At 42.7% G+C, this 16,545-nt stretch overlaps 1 protein-coding gene across 2 annotated transcripts; it reads right to left on the bottom strand.

Annotated features, from left to right (window-relative positions):
- Positions 1 to 287: 287 nt before the first annotated feature.
- EIF4H (eukaryotic translation initiation factor 4H) lies at positions 288 to 16,490 on the bottom strand. Of its 2 annotated transcripts, XM_069791470.1 has the most exons (7): positions 16,299 to 16,490; positions 10,498 to 10,679; positions 9,427 to 9,491; positions 9,218 to 9,317; positions 8,488 to 8,553; positions 6,417 to 6,575; positions 288 to 6,294 (listed from the first exon to the last, which is right to left on the bottom strand). In XM_069791470.1, the coding sequence occupies exons 1-7, from the start codon at positions 16,355 to 16,357 to the stop codon at positions 6,158 to 6,160; spliced, it is 768 nt and encodes a 255-aa protein (XP_069647571.1). In that variant the 5' UTR covers positions 16,358 to 16,490; the 3' UTR covers positions 288 to 6,157. The 2 variants fall into 2 exon arrangements, with proteins under 2 accessions (XP_069647571.1, XP_069647572.1); XM_069791471.1 differs by lacking the exon at positions 8,488 to 8,553.
- Between the last annotated feature and the right edge of the window lie 55 nt (positions 16,491 to 16,545).

Raw genomic sequence — 16,545 nt, 5'->3', positions numbered from 1 at the left:
TGCCACCTCCCCCCCTGCCCCAGCTGCACGCTCCACTGCAAATCTGATCTCACCGAGCTGAAACCGAAAGCAGCTCCGTTACAGCTGAAGATACATGCTGCTACCACCCAGTGGAAAGCCAGCTCACAACTAGGATTTCTGGGTGCTTTACAGAAATTTGGCCAAGTAAGGTTTGCAAAGACTAATCCTGTACATCCCTACGGTGCTATAAAGCTTCTTCCCATTCTTATCCTGCTTAGTTCATCCCCGTAGACACAATAATTCTTAAACTTGAACACAAAATCCTAGAAGGTTTGAATGCTTTTATTTGATTTTTTTTATACAGCAATACAAATTATACAGGTTCATTACAGTACAGATTTTGCAGGGGTTTATAGAGGTACTTAGTGATTTTTTGGTTTATTTAAAAGAAAAAGGCAGATCTTGGGAGCACGGTGACATGAACAAAACAATCTCCTAGCGGGAAGAAAATCCCTACCATGGGGAACACTAACCTGGCTGAAACCTACTGGGCAGAAAGGTGGTGGCAGCATTCCCGGCAATAACATACCCAAAACATCAACCCTGGCACACTCTAGAGCTTTACACAAGAATTTGTGAGCTTACAGGTACGCAGGTTGTTCCTGTAACAGCGCTGAAGGTCCTTAAAGCCCTTGGATGCACTTTGCTGCAAAGGGGACAGAAATCAGGGAAGCCGATGTTAAAATGAACCTGCCGTTGAGCAGGCGACGTCACGTAACAGAGGCGTTGCAGCTATGGAAAAGGAAACCATAAAATGCTTTAGATTTAGTCACCCAAACAGCTACAGTAAGATGAGGAACATGATCTCAGACCTTGTAACAGCGACACCGCACGCACACCATGACACCGCATGTGCACCCAGAACCTGATCTCCCGTTTCTTGTGCCCATCTAAGCTGCGGGTTTAAGTGAGCAGTCACGGAGAGGAACCAGCAAAGCTCCCTTGCAATCCTTAATGCGCAGGATAGGTGCAAGCTATACGCTTATAGCTTTGGTAGTATGTTTCTCCAGTTAGTCCAGAACATATAATGTCATCAAGATATTGCTATTAATAATGTGCATCAGGCTTGAGAGTCAAGTGTCTGGCACTGAAGGATTAAATCCTTTCAGAAAGCAGGGTCAAAGAATATGATTACACCATTTCAAATGCTTCTAATTGGTTCGGCTTAATACCGCTATAGTAAGTGGTATCACAAATAACAGAATAAACTTCAGATTATATAGATGAGACGTATGCACCCAATAAAAGATGGCCCTCTGCCACTTTGAATATACTTGATTCCTTAAAATCCTGCAGTGGATAGATAAGTCATATTTGAGAGGAGGGATTCAGCTACCAGATCAGAAAATTCCAGTCTCAGCTGGAAATCAAATTCCTCTTCAGCCACAGAAACTCCCCTTTCTAAAAATTTAAGACAAGCACCACCTACAAAATTGCATCCCAAGAATCCAGTCCAGAGAAGTGCCCGTGGGAACTACAAAGGTAACTGATTCTACACTAGAATGTGCCAGGATATACGAACAGCCCCATTCCTTCAGAGCCTTCGCTCTTGTCCGGTAGTGAAACAGAAACCATCGGAATGTAAAACATAAACTTAACACAAATTTAAAGATGCTCGCACTTAACAGCTTATTGCCCATGCTCTTGCTGTAAGCCAGTGTGAATAATCACGAGATGTACTTCCACACACTGAGAAGGAATGAGGTCGGTAGAGAAACCCAGTGATCTATGCCTGGCTTCAAACTGCACTGCTTGGAGCAAACCTGACACATGCAGCCTTTGTCCAAAATACACTCCCGGTGAACAGGGGGTTCCTGGAAAACAGTCGCTCCCAACAGCTCTGTTCAAAGCAGTCAGGGGGACAAGGGCCGCTCTGGAAGTTGCTACGCACAAGTGCTCTGATGAAGGGGTCGCACAACCATTTCAAAATTTGCTGGCTTTTATTATTAAATCTTTTCTACAAAAAGGAGGGGTTGCAATATCACAGGATTTGCTCTAAAACTCTCACAATTTTCTCATCTTTTCTGAAGACAAGTCAGCAGCTAGTACTACAGGTAGCAAATGCTCCTACTATACTATGTGCTAAAGTCAGGATTGAAACTATAATAGAATTCATAAGACAAGTTGAAAAATACCAGCATCATCCCAAACGGCCCTGGGACAGCGAGTCTTGGCCGCACTCATTCTCTGTCACAACCAGCTTTGGGAGACCTAGCAGAACTTCAGAAATTCAGGGTCAGCATTGGAGACTTTTAGTAGTGCCAGCACGTCTCAGTAGTAGATTAACATCTTGTTGCTACTTTAGGAAGGCGAGTAAGCCACCTTCGAGGGCATAAATTTAACCTGACTCTATCCGCAGCCCGTCCTTTGAGTATGTGAACACTCCGCCACCTCCTCCAGCCATCATAACAACATTCATGACCACAAGCACAAAGAGCCCCCTCGGATGCTGTTACAGTCTTGCACGGTCCAGTGAGTTGGCAGCACACCCGTGCCAGCACTGGGCTGCTGCCATTAAAGGACTGGATTAGCTCTCCCAGGACTGCTCCTGGGCTTTGGAGCTCAGTGGGGTTTGGTTTTTGGTGGCTGACAGTGGAGCTTTCCAGCATGTTAGATGCGTGCTGCTCACTCCTGCATTGCCTCACAGCTCTTCCAGGGACACCACACCAGCCTTCCCCACCTGCAAACCCAGCTGGAGAAACACAACAAAGCACTTTCTACAGTAGCAAAGCAAATTCAGTTTCAGTTCCAAAAACCATCTGCTGCATTCCTGACTTCAGTTTTGTTTATTTTTTAAGTTCGAGCTTGAAGAAAACTCTGCACAGCTACTAGAAATAACTTGGTGAGAATATGAATAGCCACAAAGTGAATTATCCATTTGTTAGCACTGCTGGTAACCTCCTCGGTCTAGGCTTTGCCATGCCAGGCTTAGCTTTAAGCTGCAGGTAAAATTAAGCATTACAGATTAAACCTTAACTGCTTTTTGCTGGTGGGATGGGGAAAAAATAAACTTGCTTCCTCCTACAAAACTTAAATGCCATATTTGTATATTAAATATGGTTTTATCAACTGTTGAGACAAGCTGGTTTGATATGCTTCTGTATAGGAAAATGGTAGTTACATTTTTGACAGGGGGAAAGAAAAAGGACTGGAAGAGTCTGACCCTAAGCCATATGGCAAGCATGATGCAGAATGCTTCAAAAAAACCAGGCAATCCATTTATGTTTGCATATGAAGAACTACTAAACAAAAAAAATACTAAATTATATTGGGATTAGGCTGCATTCCCTAGTGGGAAACCCTTGACCAAACAAATATTAGCAGATACAGAAAAATATTTATAGGACTAAGATGAGCCATTTTCCCTCTCTCTACCTCTCACAAACCAGTGTTACTTTCCTCCATGCAGTGATGAAATTATTGCTTCCACCATCAGAAGGTCTGAAAGACCAGCTACGATGAGCAAGCTGTGTGGTCGCAGCTGAAGGACACTATCGCCACCCAGCTAGCCATACTCTGACATACAAAACTCAGGTCATTATTCATGTAGGACAGTCAGGTGCTAGTATGCACACTGCTTCAGCAAGTGGCTCCAAGGCAGGATTTGGATTCTCTCTGCTCAAGCTGTCCTAAGCGCAGGTCTAAAGAGAGAGTGGACCAAGTAGCCAGAAGGCAGGAACACTTTCCACCCTTTCACAGTGTGGAAAGCAGTAAAACCAGCAGGAAGGTCAGAGCTCATTTCCTCAATAAAAACATCGCTCTCCCTCTTCTAACTTACCCTGCAGAATGCATATACTTCAAAGACACAGGGCAACAGCCTCATTAACAATTACATCTAGCGGGAAACAGGTCTGCTGCAAAAGTTGGGAGAAACTGGGCAAGACAGTGGCAATCGATTTGTCTTACCTCAAAGACTCCACATTAAACTGATCACTACTCAAATGGTAGGACACATATTTTGCCCTGTACTGGGCAACAGCTTCTGGTCAGAGGGCAGCAGAATCCTGCTGGTGGGAAATGGCATAACGAGCTCCATGACCTGCAAGCTATAGTACTTCCAAATTCTGCCTGGCAGCCTTAGCAATTTAACTGAAGCTATATTGAAGACACAGGACAAAGAACTTGGGCTTGCTTCCACTTGTCCACACTTTTTACTTCACTGTGTCCTGCATGTTCCAGCACTTGTTTAGATTAGATTCCTCCCCTTTATCTTTTCCTCCCCCTCCCCCTTCTTGTATAAGAATGGGTCTGGTACTGCTTCCCCATAAAATTTAAGGAAGCAAATTTCCAAATTAAGACAATGTTTGAAAACTGAGGGGGGGAGAAAAACATGCTATAGCAGACTCAAATAAAGACCAATGTTAAATATTACTTAATGTTTTCTTTTATTTAAAAGATCATTCACAAAATACCATATCCATAAATTTATTTTGTTATGAAGCAGAATGTGTTAAGTGTTTGGAATTCTCTTCTTTTCCTTTTTTTTTTTGTTTTGTTTTTACATTTAAAAGTCAACTGTCTTGACTAGAAGTGAATTTTTATATGGGAATTTGTTCTTAAAATCTTTTCCACATTGAAGATGTAAATAGATCAATTATTGGTTTGGAATACAACCACACAAATGCATGTCTGTCTTAAATTAAGTATTAGTGTTAGACAAATGGTTCTTATCTCAGAAGCAGATTAAGTGACAGGCAGAAGGAAGGAAAGTAGTTCTGTAAATTGCTGGGACTCTGACATTACAAAGATAACTTTAGGGAAGAAATTCACTACTAGCAGTGATGCTGGTAGTGAAGCAGCCATGCTTCCAAACTCCTCTTGCAAGTACTCCAGTGTGCTGGCTGTTCTATCTGAAAGCTGTCAGCACTAGCATTAGGGGCCCAAGTTTCTCATGCATTGGACATATCTCCACACTTCAGTATTGTAGATCCAGGTTTTGTTTTTAAACAAACTTTAATGATCTCTACCTCTTGCTCCAGCCTCCCCTCCCTCCTCTCACACAACACTAGCAAGAAACATTTCAAGCGAAGAGAGATGCAGCAATTAGAGATGCTTTTTACCCAAACTTCTACATGAAGAGAATCTATAGCAGAACAATTTCTAATCTGCCCATTTTCAAGGTATTCTGAAAGCAGAGGTCTTAAAACTGTATACCACTGGGCAAAGAAATACAGGAGATAATGGCGATTACATACTGCATGGCAAAGTATACACTCCTTAAACAAAAATAAAAAAGGCAATTTTATTTGTAGAAACTTTGTTTAAAAATTTACCAAACATGTAAAACCCCCAAAAGTAAGCAGAAAGAGCCAGTGAGCAGTTGTGCTCAAACAGGCACATTTTTGCAGCACTAACCTTGAGCTCAGAGGTATAGTGTCATACCATTTTGAAGTCAATAGACAGCCACCGGCAAGAGTCTGATGGCAGCAGAGATACTTTATCCATACTGATTCCACCACCTATTCACCAGGCTTCTTGTCAGCCAACTGTATTTGCATCTATTAAATTGATAATTCCTGGTAACGGGTGTGAAAGGGAAGCTGTCCCCCTTAGTTTTATAAGGGGCTCTGCTGTATACAGTAACTCTTATCACCAATTGTTCATAAACGGTATTTCACTACTTGGTTAGAACTGTAAATTTCTCTGTTGAACTCATCTGGACTCTCCAGTTTTCCTCTTCAGAGCCACAGCAATACAGAACAAGACATGCAGGTCAGAAGAGGAGCACTGAGGAAGTAAAAGGAAACGATATAGGGAAATAACTAAGTCTAACCTGTGCTTCTAAAGTAAAACAAACCCAGAAAGGAAGAAGTGAAGCAGCACCTTTGTCCAGAGACCTCCACACCTGTGGAAGCAGCTACACTGCCTTATCTACTAGCAACTGTGCTGCTTGGAAGGAAACAGAAGAGGGAAACTCAGCACAAAGCAGGCACTAGATACAGCAAAGCCAAGAACGTACTAAAAACCACTTGTTAACAGCTGACATGCATTCACAAGCTCTGTGTTTTCGGTTTCAAAGAGGACAAATACCAGATGGCAGGAATGGTAAACTGCAGGGTTGACATTCCAGCAGAGCTAGTCACTCTCTACTGTCTTGCTTTTTCTCCCGCCTCCCCATTCCCTCTCAACCCCAAACTCAGTCGTGCTCTTTTACTACTTCCTCTCGGGGCTTGGCTCCACCGAAGATAGCAGAGTTTGGGTTGGCTACTTGATTGAGGGGAGTAGCAACTGTTCGAGGTTTGAGCTGAAGTCGGGGTCGCTGTGCTCTTTCCTCTGAAAGAAAAAACATTAAGGTTTTAAGATCTGTCTGTCAAGGGCAGTAGCTTTAACCCGACAAAGAAAGCAGAAGTCTCCTTCATGAAGGAAGACTGAATTACAGAACATAAAGAGTTTACCTTCTGTTGGCTCTCTGAAGTCCATGGAAGATCCACGAAGGGGAGGCCCATCTCTGAAGCGACCAGTGCCACCACTTCCCATTGAGGCACCTGGTGGTCGCCGGTCTCCAGGGCGGGTTCCTCTACCCCTGCCTCCCAAGAAGTCATCATCTTTGAATCCTGAAGACAGAAGACAGTGAATTTAAAGAGCACATTTTGCAATAATTTTAATCTAGACTTTTATCTGAGTGACTGGAAAACCTTGCAAGTCACTGTTGTCAGTCCAAGATGATGCACTGAGAGCCTTTTGTCTGTAGGCAGCCTGCTTCACAGATCTCTAACATGTTTTCTAGAAGAGCCATACAGATTCCATTTGAAACCAAGTATACTGTGCCAAGTTCAGAAACTGCTTTATCCACCTAGAGGCTTACTGGAGGTGTTGGAGAGTGGGTCATCAAGTGAGCTTAAAATATGAGCTTCAGCTGCAACTTCAGTTTGTTAACACCATTAGCGGAATGCAGAGATGACACCAGAAGTACTCAGAGTACTTCTGTAGCCAGCAGATCACACTGGCTACAGCCTTAGCATGAAATCTGCAGGAGCAGAGCAAATGGGAAAATAGCTAGGGAGTAGTGAAGTATATGGCCCTTATAAAACAGAGCCTTTGAAAAACAGAGCAAATCCCCAAGGTTTTTTAGCTGAACTATAAACTGACCAGGTATTTACTTGACTAAAGACCTTGAAAAAAACCCCCAAAAACAAACCAAAAAAAACAATTCAGACTTTAAATATGAAACTGACTGCATTTCTCCAGTGTATGTACCAAAAAAACCATCAAGAACTGTCTGTCACTGACCAGAGTTCCAGTCTGTACCAATGACTATCCTAGAGTATCTCTCCAAGCCCCCATCATCTGCATTCAATGGGAAGAGGATACTTCAAGCTAACAGCACACCTAAGGGGAATATACTCAGTTTTTCAGAAGCCGCCTGGAAGAGAAAGTTGTTTTGTTCCCATCTGAGATTTTTCCTTTCCACTTCAGTATTTGGCAAAGTTGCAGAACCGTCCCTTACTTACTTCAGTGCCAAGCAACCATCTTTAAAGACTTGATCCAGAGCAAGGCTGTACAACCTGAGAAGAAAAGCTTCTGTAGCAACTAAGACTTAAATACTAAACTTTTGGCTCACAAATCACTCATCGAGCATCTAACAAGCTAAAATGCATCCATATTTGAAGCTGCCGAAGAAGGTATAAAGCTATGACACCAGAATGCTTAGCTTCAAAGGCAGGTTAAGCGCAGCGCTGTAGCAAGCTTCTTCTCTCCAGCACCATGCTTCAGTTTCATGCTAGTGGCAAGGGCGCACTTTGTTACCGCTCCTTCTACTTTGTCCTTTCCACTCACGCAGAGATTGGACATTGCAAAGTTGCATTTGCCAACATCTCCCCATCAGAAAATGGACCAAACCCACATTTTCAGAGGACAAAAGCAATTGTGTTAATGTCACCCTGGATTCTAATAGCTAGAAACTGACTGGAAGTCAAGAGCAAACCCAGTGGTTCCATCACTACTTTCCACTCAGCAAGCTCAGTCATTTGCTGCAACTTGCATCACTAAGAGATCTAAAAGTTTAGGAACACTTTGCATTTAAAAGTGCTTTGGAACACTTAACACATCTTTGGAGAAGTCAGTTGCTTCATAATGATGTCACATCTCCATAAGAAGGTGAAAGCCTCTGGTCTGAAAGAATACCGTATCAGCTTTTCTGCATAATCTGTCTGTTTCTGCTACTATTCAGAAATGTACTTGGCCGCATGTTTGAGACATGCTTAAAACCTAGACACCATAGGCTACATTTGAACAAGTATTCTGTCATTTAAGATTGTTTCATAAAATTTAGTCACAACTCTTTCCTCTGTTATGAGGCAATGGAATATTCCCTCTGAAGAATCCCACTGCAGCTGTGGGATGTCCAAAGTTGGCATACAGTAGATACAATCAAAACAGTAATGGGGACAAATGTAGCTGACATGAGAATGAGAACATTTCTGTGCCTTTTAGGCTTCCTATCTGTATAAGTGTTAATACTGATACCAGAATTGAAGTCATCTCTGGAATCCCATCCACCTCCTCTGGATTCTCGGGAACCTCCTCCCATTCCTAGGAAAAAAGCCACAATCGTGTTCAGGTCTGAAGCTGTGGGAAAGACTGATCAAGGGAATACCAAACCAAAGTTTCAGTCCTTCAATATCCAAAGTCATGCTGCTGGAAAATCCTTTTGTTTTGGTACTACCAAGTTCCATTGCATAGGAACAAAAGGTCAGTTTAAGTTAACGAAGAATAAGTGGTCAGAAAAGATTCTCTAATACACATTCAATGGAAATCTTTACCGAGTCTAGTTCAATTAAGCTTCACCTACAACAAAACCTGTTTTTACACTGGAACAGGAGATAGATAGTCCAAAATAAGTATTTGTCTACTTGTGCTTATGTATTTTTCTTGCATCATAATAAAATAGTAGCAGATCAGACTGTTGGGCTTATGATTGTCCTCTGCAAGACACTTTATATTACTAGGGGTGTTGGTCTCACTTCCTGGGCTAGGAGTCACAACATAATCAGCTTTTGGACACAAAGCGCATCTATATTCCAGACATTTCAGGAGCGGCAGCAGCTAGGTTAGAAATGTGTATATACATATAAAATTTCTCCCTCCTATATAATCTTCATGTTTACCTGCATGCCTTGTCTTAGCATTAGTTGGCACCAGAAGTCATAACTATAACCACTATATTTAAGAAGCTATTTAGAAAAATGGAAGTCACCTCTGTCATCAGGCCCGCCACCTTTTCTGAAGCCAAAGCCACCTTTATCCTGTTTTCTGCCTTCTGCTATGTCCACTCGGAGTGATCGGTCACCCAAAAGCTGTTAAATAAAGGGGAAAATATCTTCAGAATGTACCATGTGGGCTGCCAAGAAGTTTGAGACTTGTGCTTATCTTTTTATTTCACAAATTAATTGCAAGTATACTTACTGCACCATCATATGTAAGAGCTTCCTTGAGTGACTCCACCTCATCGAACTCTACGTAACAAAATCCTGTAAGAAGAACCTCACAAGTTAATACCAGCACTTTAAAAGGCCTTTGTAAGAAGCTACTCTTCCTGCATATCTGCTAATAGCCTTCCTTCTCTTTCAAAGATGAGCTACGATATGGTAAGTGCAAGATGTATGCAACTCAGAAACCAAACATCATTAACGATGAATGCATTTACCTATGCCTATTAATGATGGGGACAAATCCTGAAATAGAACTCTGTATGGACACTACACAAATGCCAAAAGCCTGATTAATTCCCTTTACCATAGGGTTGTCATTACAGAGTAGATTTGATCTATGCCTTTAGACAGTTACTGAGCTGAATATTGACATTTAGTTACTAGTATTTTTAAACAAGAAGCTGAAGTACCTGCTTGGCCAGCAGTCTGATATCATGTCACCACATCATTTAGTGAATTTATTCCTTTTCTAAGACCCTCTGTTATCTGATTTAAGCCTCTTTCCCCCTAAAAGTAACTTACAAATAAATATACTCCCTTTCCACTGGCCAATTCCAATGGAAACCAGATTTGCATCCTCTAAAACAATTGCCTGAATTGCTTATCTACTTGCTTTTTCTCCCTGTCTACTAAAAAAAGACAGAGCTGAAGCAATGGGAGTCTTTTAAACTAAAGAAAGGTTGTGTAAGTACTCAACACTTAAGGTCACAGATCTTAAGTGGGTCAGACACTTCAGCTTTGTTGGAACTCATACAAGACAAACAAGGTTTAAGAAAGTCCTTTTATGGCAGAGCAAATATTGACTCTTGTCACTCAGGTTAGTCTGTATCTTAAGATGATGGAAGTAACAGTGAATCTCATTCAAATGAGATGTTTACTTGTTAGTGAATGAGAAACCTGCATAAGTCATCATCAAGAACAAACAGATCAACAAACTAACTGCACTTTACAGTAGACTGAAATTCCCCATTGAAGTGACTTCTGAAGTACCTCATTTTCTCTTACCAATTAGCCATCTACAACTAAACCAACTCTGAACACTCACCTTTAAATTTGTCTGTTTCCTTGTCTCTGACTAGTCGTACACTCCTTACACTGAGATCCTTGAAGATGGCATCTATGTCTCCTTGCACAGTGTTGAAGGGTAGATTTCCCACATATGCTGTGAAAGGGGGTTCTGTTGGCAGCTCTTTCTGTTTGCGGGAACCAAGACCGCCACCACGAGACCTGTTTAAAAAAAAAAAAAAAAGCAGTGTCTCTGGAACTCCCAACACAGCCAGTAATATAGTATATAGCACTGCTCAGGTGCTGTTTGACTTTTTGGAAGTGGATTTTCCCATAACTTTGGTTAGTTTTTCTATCCCTTTGCCTGTACCTGTCACCTCCACAACTGGCCAACTCCTTTCTAGTATTACCCGATGCAGTACTTCAGTGGGAAAACAAACGAACAATATATTTTAAATACATTACAGGTGAACTCAGTAACTACGTGATGAATGAACTTCTTTCTCATCTCATAATCCATTAAGAAAAGCAACATAAGGTTATCTCTCTACTGTCCCCCACTCAAAAACATTACTTCTTAAAAAACACATCCTAGACCAGATTGTAAGATTAATTTATAGCAGTGAAGAAATACGTGCATGGCAGAGGCTCGTCAGCTTATCCTGAAATTAATCTGGATCCAATGCTTTTAACTAAATAGTATATTATCAACATCCACTCCACAATCTTTTAAATTATTTCAGCAGCATTTAGCTTAACAGAAACATCTCCTAACTCTGAAGTTATAACTGTAACTATCAGTTACCTGGACTGGAATGCTTTGAATTGAACACATAATAAAAAAAACTTGGTTGAGCAAGGTATTCTGAGGCAGAGAAACCAATTTCAGTGCTATTTGGATGCTTACTTCTTCCTTTGTGTCTCATGAATTACAGACTGAGGTAAACTAGGTTGTCTTCTATCTTTTTCCTCAGTCTCAGTTAAGGCTATTGGCACTGGTTGCTGAAAAACTAGACTGTACCAGCTAAATTCTTTATTGTATTAATGTAAACACATCTGTGTGTTAATTTCCTGTAGAGCCTAATCTTCTAAAGCTAACTTTGATCTCCTTTACAGAGAGCAAGATCTGTACCATGGGCACAAGGTAACCCTAAGTTACAGCTCCTGGACTTTTAAACTACAGGATGCCACTATTACTGGCTCCAACACCATTTGCCCCAACTAAGCAATCTTTGACTTTTACCTGAGATGCCTACCTACTACTCTGCCCATGTTCTCTTCAACGCCTTACTTTTATGGGCTTTGTTCATGTCTGCTTCCCTTCCCAGAAGCTCACTATGCATTTAAAAGCACGGGGGAACACAAACTGTACCAAACCAGGATTTGCTAGTGTGACATGGACTAATTAGATTTCTGCAGAGTCCTACCTAAAATACAGAAGGTCAAATAATTCTATTATTTCCTTTTATTCTGGCTGGTTGCACACAGCCAGAAAAATCCACTGGGCAAGCAATGTACTTGTCTGCCTTTTTTTTTTCCTTTTTTCATTCCAGAATAAATAATTTATTACTAATGAATCAGATAATGCAGAAATCTTGAATAAGATTCCTTAACTCTTCCTAGGTAAGCCTGTCATTTGTGCCTTTTTACGGTAGCAGCTCCGCGCAGGAGTCATTTGTCACCAACACTAGCATGCTAAATGTACTTGAATCACAACCTACATATCTGTAATTAGTGTCCACCCAGGTTCATGTTTTAGCATTTTTGCCAATATTCCTCATCTGCCTTTGTCTCATTAACAAGTCAGCGTCAAAAACATACTGGAGAACTAAAGCTGCTGTAGTTGGGTGCTGTGTATGTATAGCAGAATTAACTACAGTCACAAGACTTAAGTTTTAAGGAGAAACTCCAAGACAGCTGAGTTGCTCTTCTAAAGAATTCCATAACATGTAGAATCAGTTCCATGCTTTTGCCCTTAATTCTCATCTATGAGCTTACAAACAGCTATTAAAATACATATTTAATTTGCAGAAAAAAAAAGGTCTATAGGAACATCAGAATTGCTTCAGCTAAGTTTAAAAGGAGCATTCCCTCCTTCTACACATTCCTTGAACTGCCAGTCATCTTGTTCAGTGAGACGATTTGCCTAAAAACTCACCCTAAAGTTGAATTCTCAGCCAGATCAACAAGGTGATCTGGACAGCTGCAAAGAGCACTCCTGCCAACACAGGAAGGAGAATGAAAGCAAGGGCTGGAACTACAGCTTCCAACAGCAACCTCCACTCAGATCAATTTGAGCTGCTTCTGAAACCACACCCTCAAGTTAGCAATCCCCAAAAGAATTTTTTGTGCTACAGATAAACCTTGTTTCTACCATGGCATACCAGAACTTCGCAGGGTGTGTGTGTGGAAATCCATGCCCTGTTGTGCAATTCCTACTGATAGCAAGTCAGAAAATGAAGTATTCTTTTTGAATTTGATCCACTAAGGCCTCTGTTATCAAATATATAACTATCTATTGGGTATTTTAGTCTCTATTTGAAGAACAGGAATGGTCAATAACTAGCTTCCAAACTAACTTTCCTACACAATCCAGGTATAGCAACACAAAAAGAAACTGTTTCTACGCTTCCCTATGTTTTTTCAACACTGAAACAGTTAAAAAAGAAAAAAAAAAAAAGGCTGACTTCAGTAGCCAAATAATGAGATTGAAAGAAGATGCTCTCATTTGTAACAAAATAGGACAAAAGTCAACTATAATTAAAAACATATCTGAACTAAGTGAACCGGGTCACACCAAAGTGTTAAATGAATATCTGCATTTCCCACTCAGTGTAACATTTGCTTGGACACAATTAGGTAATAATTATGCCATCTTAATGTGGGAATCTGAAACACCACCATTTGATTTCTTTAGCAGAAAGCTAGAGGAAAGCTTGGTTCTAGCAAATGCCGACGCAAACATCCCTATAATTAAACTTACTTTTTGGTGGACTGAGCTAACAACACTGTAAGACCATATTGGGGTGAAAGAACAACTAAACTATCACTTTGAAGCCTCTCAAGTTTAGTTATTCTCTCCAGAAAACAAGATCTGTCAAAAGCTCAAAACAAAGAATATTTTGAAAGCTAGTATTTGAGTTTAACAGCCTTTCACTAAGGATCAAAACAATAGCTCAGTATTTATCTTCTTGCACAGCACAGAGACAACAGTCTAACTGGATTCCAATGTTAGTGCTTTACCAGAGGCAGCATAAGGCTCAGCAGGACACAAGTTTTGTCACAAGTCTCCAAGACCACAACTCTAAATACATACCCAATTTATTCAAGCAATCCAGTACATCTCTACAGTAAGCATTAGATGTCTTCAACAAAAAGCTACCGAAGCCTAAAAATCAGGAGACATTTTTTAACACTAAATGGGTACAACACAGGATCCAAAATGCCAGAAGGATTAAGACTAGCTCTCCATTTGCACTAACTTGTACAGCACTTCAGCAGATGAATCTTAACCTTTGAGTAAAGTGCCCAGCATTAAGCCCAGTGCTTAAAGCCACACCTAAATAAACAGCCTACCAGCAGTCAGGAGTGAGAAATACTCGGTTTCCTTCAACTTCGAGAAGCTCTACAGATGTTCAGAGTTTCAACTAGGCCTCAGTATGCTTAATCACACAGTTTTGTGTCAAATTTTGGGCTCCAAAACCCTTACCAAAAAGCTTTTATAGTAAGCCTTTTGTTATTAATGTCAGCAGCATGTTCTTCATCTGGAATAAAGTGATTTTTGCATACCATTGTAATACGTTTCAGCTCTTAATCAGTGCACTACCAGACATCTCAGGTGTAGCAAAATCCCCTGTGTCATGACACCACAGCCATATTTTGTTGCTCTTCCGGCACAATTTTGAAGAGTACAAGAAAGAGGCAGGTATCTTACATATGTTGGAACTTGTTGGATGCTACTGTTTTCTCTTGTTATGTTTAAATCCTATGCTTACTCTCTATACAGAGCAAAGGTAATGCAGAATGCAACTTCCACAAAAACTATTATATCTCAACTGAGGTCACACTATTATTACAGTCCTAGAGTGCCTAAAAATGAGGATTCACTTTAACATGGAATTCTTTAATCAGAACATATTATGGGACTTTATACAAAGCACAGAGACCTGTTAAGGTCTGAAATCGTGCATTAGCTGTTAGTAACTTACTAGTAATAATGATAAATAAGATGCAGGTATAAGTTGCATTCCAATATTAGTAGCATCTGAGGCTTAAAACTACAGCTAATTCAAAATAAGTACATTTTCCCATCTGCAAAGACATCTACTAATCAGCAGGATGCCTTTAGTTCACCAAAACAAGTATCCACGTCTTCCCTGAGAGCAAGTTTAAGTAGCCTGTTAAAGAAATCTGAATATGAAAGTAACAGTTTAACTTTAATTTTATTATATCATAGAATGTGCCTGCATTGACTAGGATAGACTGTTTAGGCTGCTGTCAAGGTTATTTGTTACAAAATTTAAAAAAATAACAGAATTTTAAGTGGCTACATCATCTGTTTGCTTTGGGACATCTCTTCTTTAGACACAAAGGGTATCCATGCATAAAAACGAGCTGACAAAGCTTAAGTGTCAGTGTTTCCAAAGACAAGAAAACTTACTCCTGTTATAACCTCAGCAGTAGCTCTTCCCTGCTGCCTAAACAGTCTGAAAGGAAACCAATTTATTCCTCTAAGAACAGGAAAGGACAAGAACACTGTTGATCAGGAAACATATCCTGCAGGATTAGATTATAAAATAGCATACTTGTTAAGATTTATTCGCAAAGACAGCTTATTTCATAGTTTTTGCCTACTGTTTTATTTTAGTGCACACAGAAACTTATGTGGCACCAACCTTCAAAAACGTGAATTGCTAATTGCGTCTTCCGAACCTGATTTAAGACAAACTTTGCAGTTGCTGGTTAGTGTTTTTGTAGCTCCTCCCCTATACGCACTCTCCAGCAAAGAAACAGAGCTGAGACAAGCCCTGCTTCTAAGGATCAGAGATTTGGAGTCAGCACCCGGAGCCCCGGATAACGCAGGACGGCGGCTCACATCCCTCCCCGACCGGAGGCACCACAAAGCCCTCCCATTTCCTCCCAGCTGCAGCCATCACCATGCTGCCCGCTCTCGGGGGCGCGGCAGCAGCTCCCCCCGCCGCCGGGCACCCCGCCGTACGGAGCTCGTCCCGCCAGAACGGGGATCTCTCGCCCCCCTGCCGTCCTTCACGGGAAGCTCCCATCTCCCGGCCTGTACCCGCAGGAGCTCCTCAGGGCCTACCTTGGCTCCGGCCCAGCACCTCCCTAAATCCTCCCCCCCCCCCCCAAGCCGCTCGCCTCCGGGCCGGCGGGAACACAGCGACACCCCCCCACCCGCCCCTCCCCGGCGCTCCCAAGCCGCCAGGCCCTAACCCTTGCGGCACTCGTCCCGCGTAGCGAGGGGACGGCCGCCGCCCCCTCCCGGGACACCACAGCCTCCTCCTCGCCTCACAAAGCGGGCCCGCCAAGGCCAGAGGGAGACGCGCCCCGCCGGAGAAGGGAAGGCGGCGGGGCAAGACGGGCCCCGAAGGTTCCTAGAGGCAGCGTCCCCCCCCCGTCCCTCTCTCCACCCGCCCTCCCGCCGTGCCCGCCCGCCATCTCTGCAGGGAAAGGGGCAGGCTAGGCCCTGCCCGGCCGCGCCCCCTCCTCGCCCGGCCGGGGGGCCGCGGGACGCCCCTCCCTCCTTCCCTCCCTGCGGCGGGGGGAGCCCTCGGCGCTCCCCAGCGGCCCCGGCCCTGGCGCCGCCCGCGGCTCCGCGCTCACCCCCGGCCGCCGCCGAAGCTGCTGTAGGCCCGATCGTCGTAAGGATCAAAATCCGCCATCGCCACCTCAGCCTCCTCCCCGTGCGAGCGTGACAGGACCGCGCCCGTAGGACCCCGCGCCGCTTATATACGGCGGAGCCCGGGCCAGGGCTGCCCCTGGCGGTGCCTGTCTCCAGCTCCCCGCCCCGCCGGGGCCGTCTACCCTACTGCCTGTCGGGAAGCCGCGGCGCCTGGGCGCTGCTCCGCCG

Source organism: Haliaeetus albicilla, chromosome 9 (genome assembly GCF_947461875.1).
Source record: "Haliaeetus albicilla chromosome 9, bHalAlb1.1, whole genome shotgun sequence".
Lineage (NCBI taxonomy): Eukaryota > Metazoa > Chordata > Aves > Accipitriformes > Accipitridae > Haliaeetus > Haliaeetus albicilla.
This window is presented reverse-complemented; position numbering and strand designations above follow the sequence as displayed.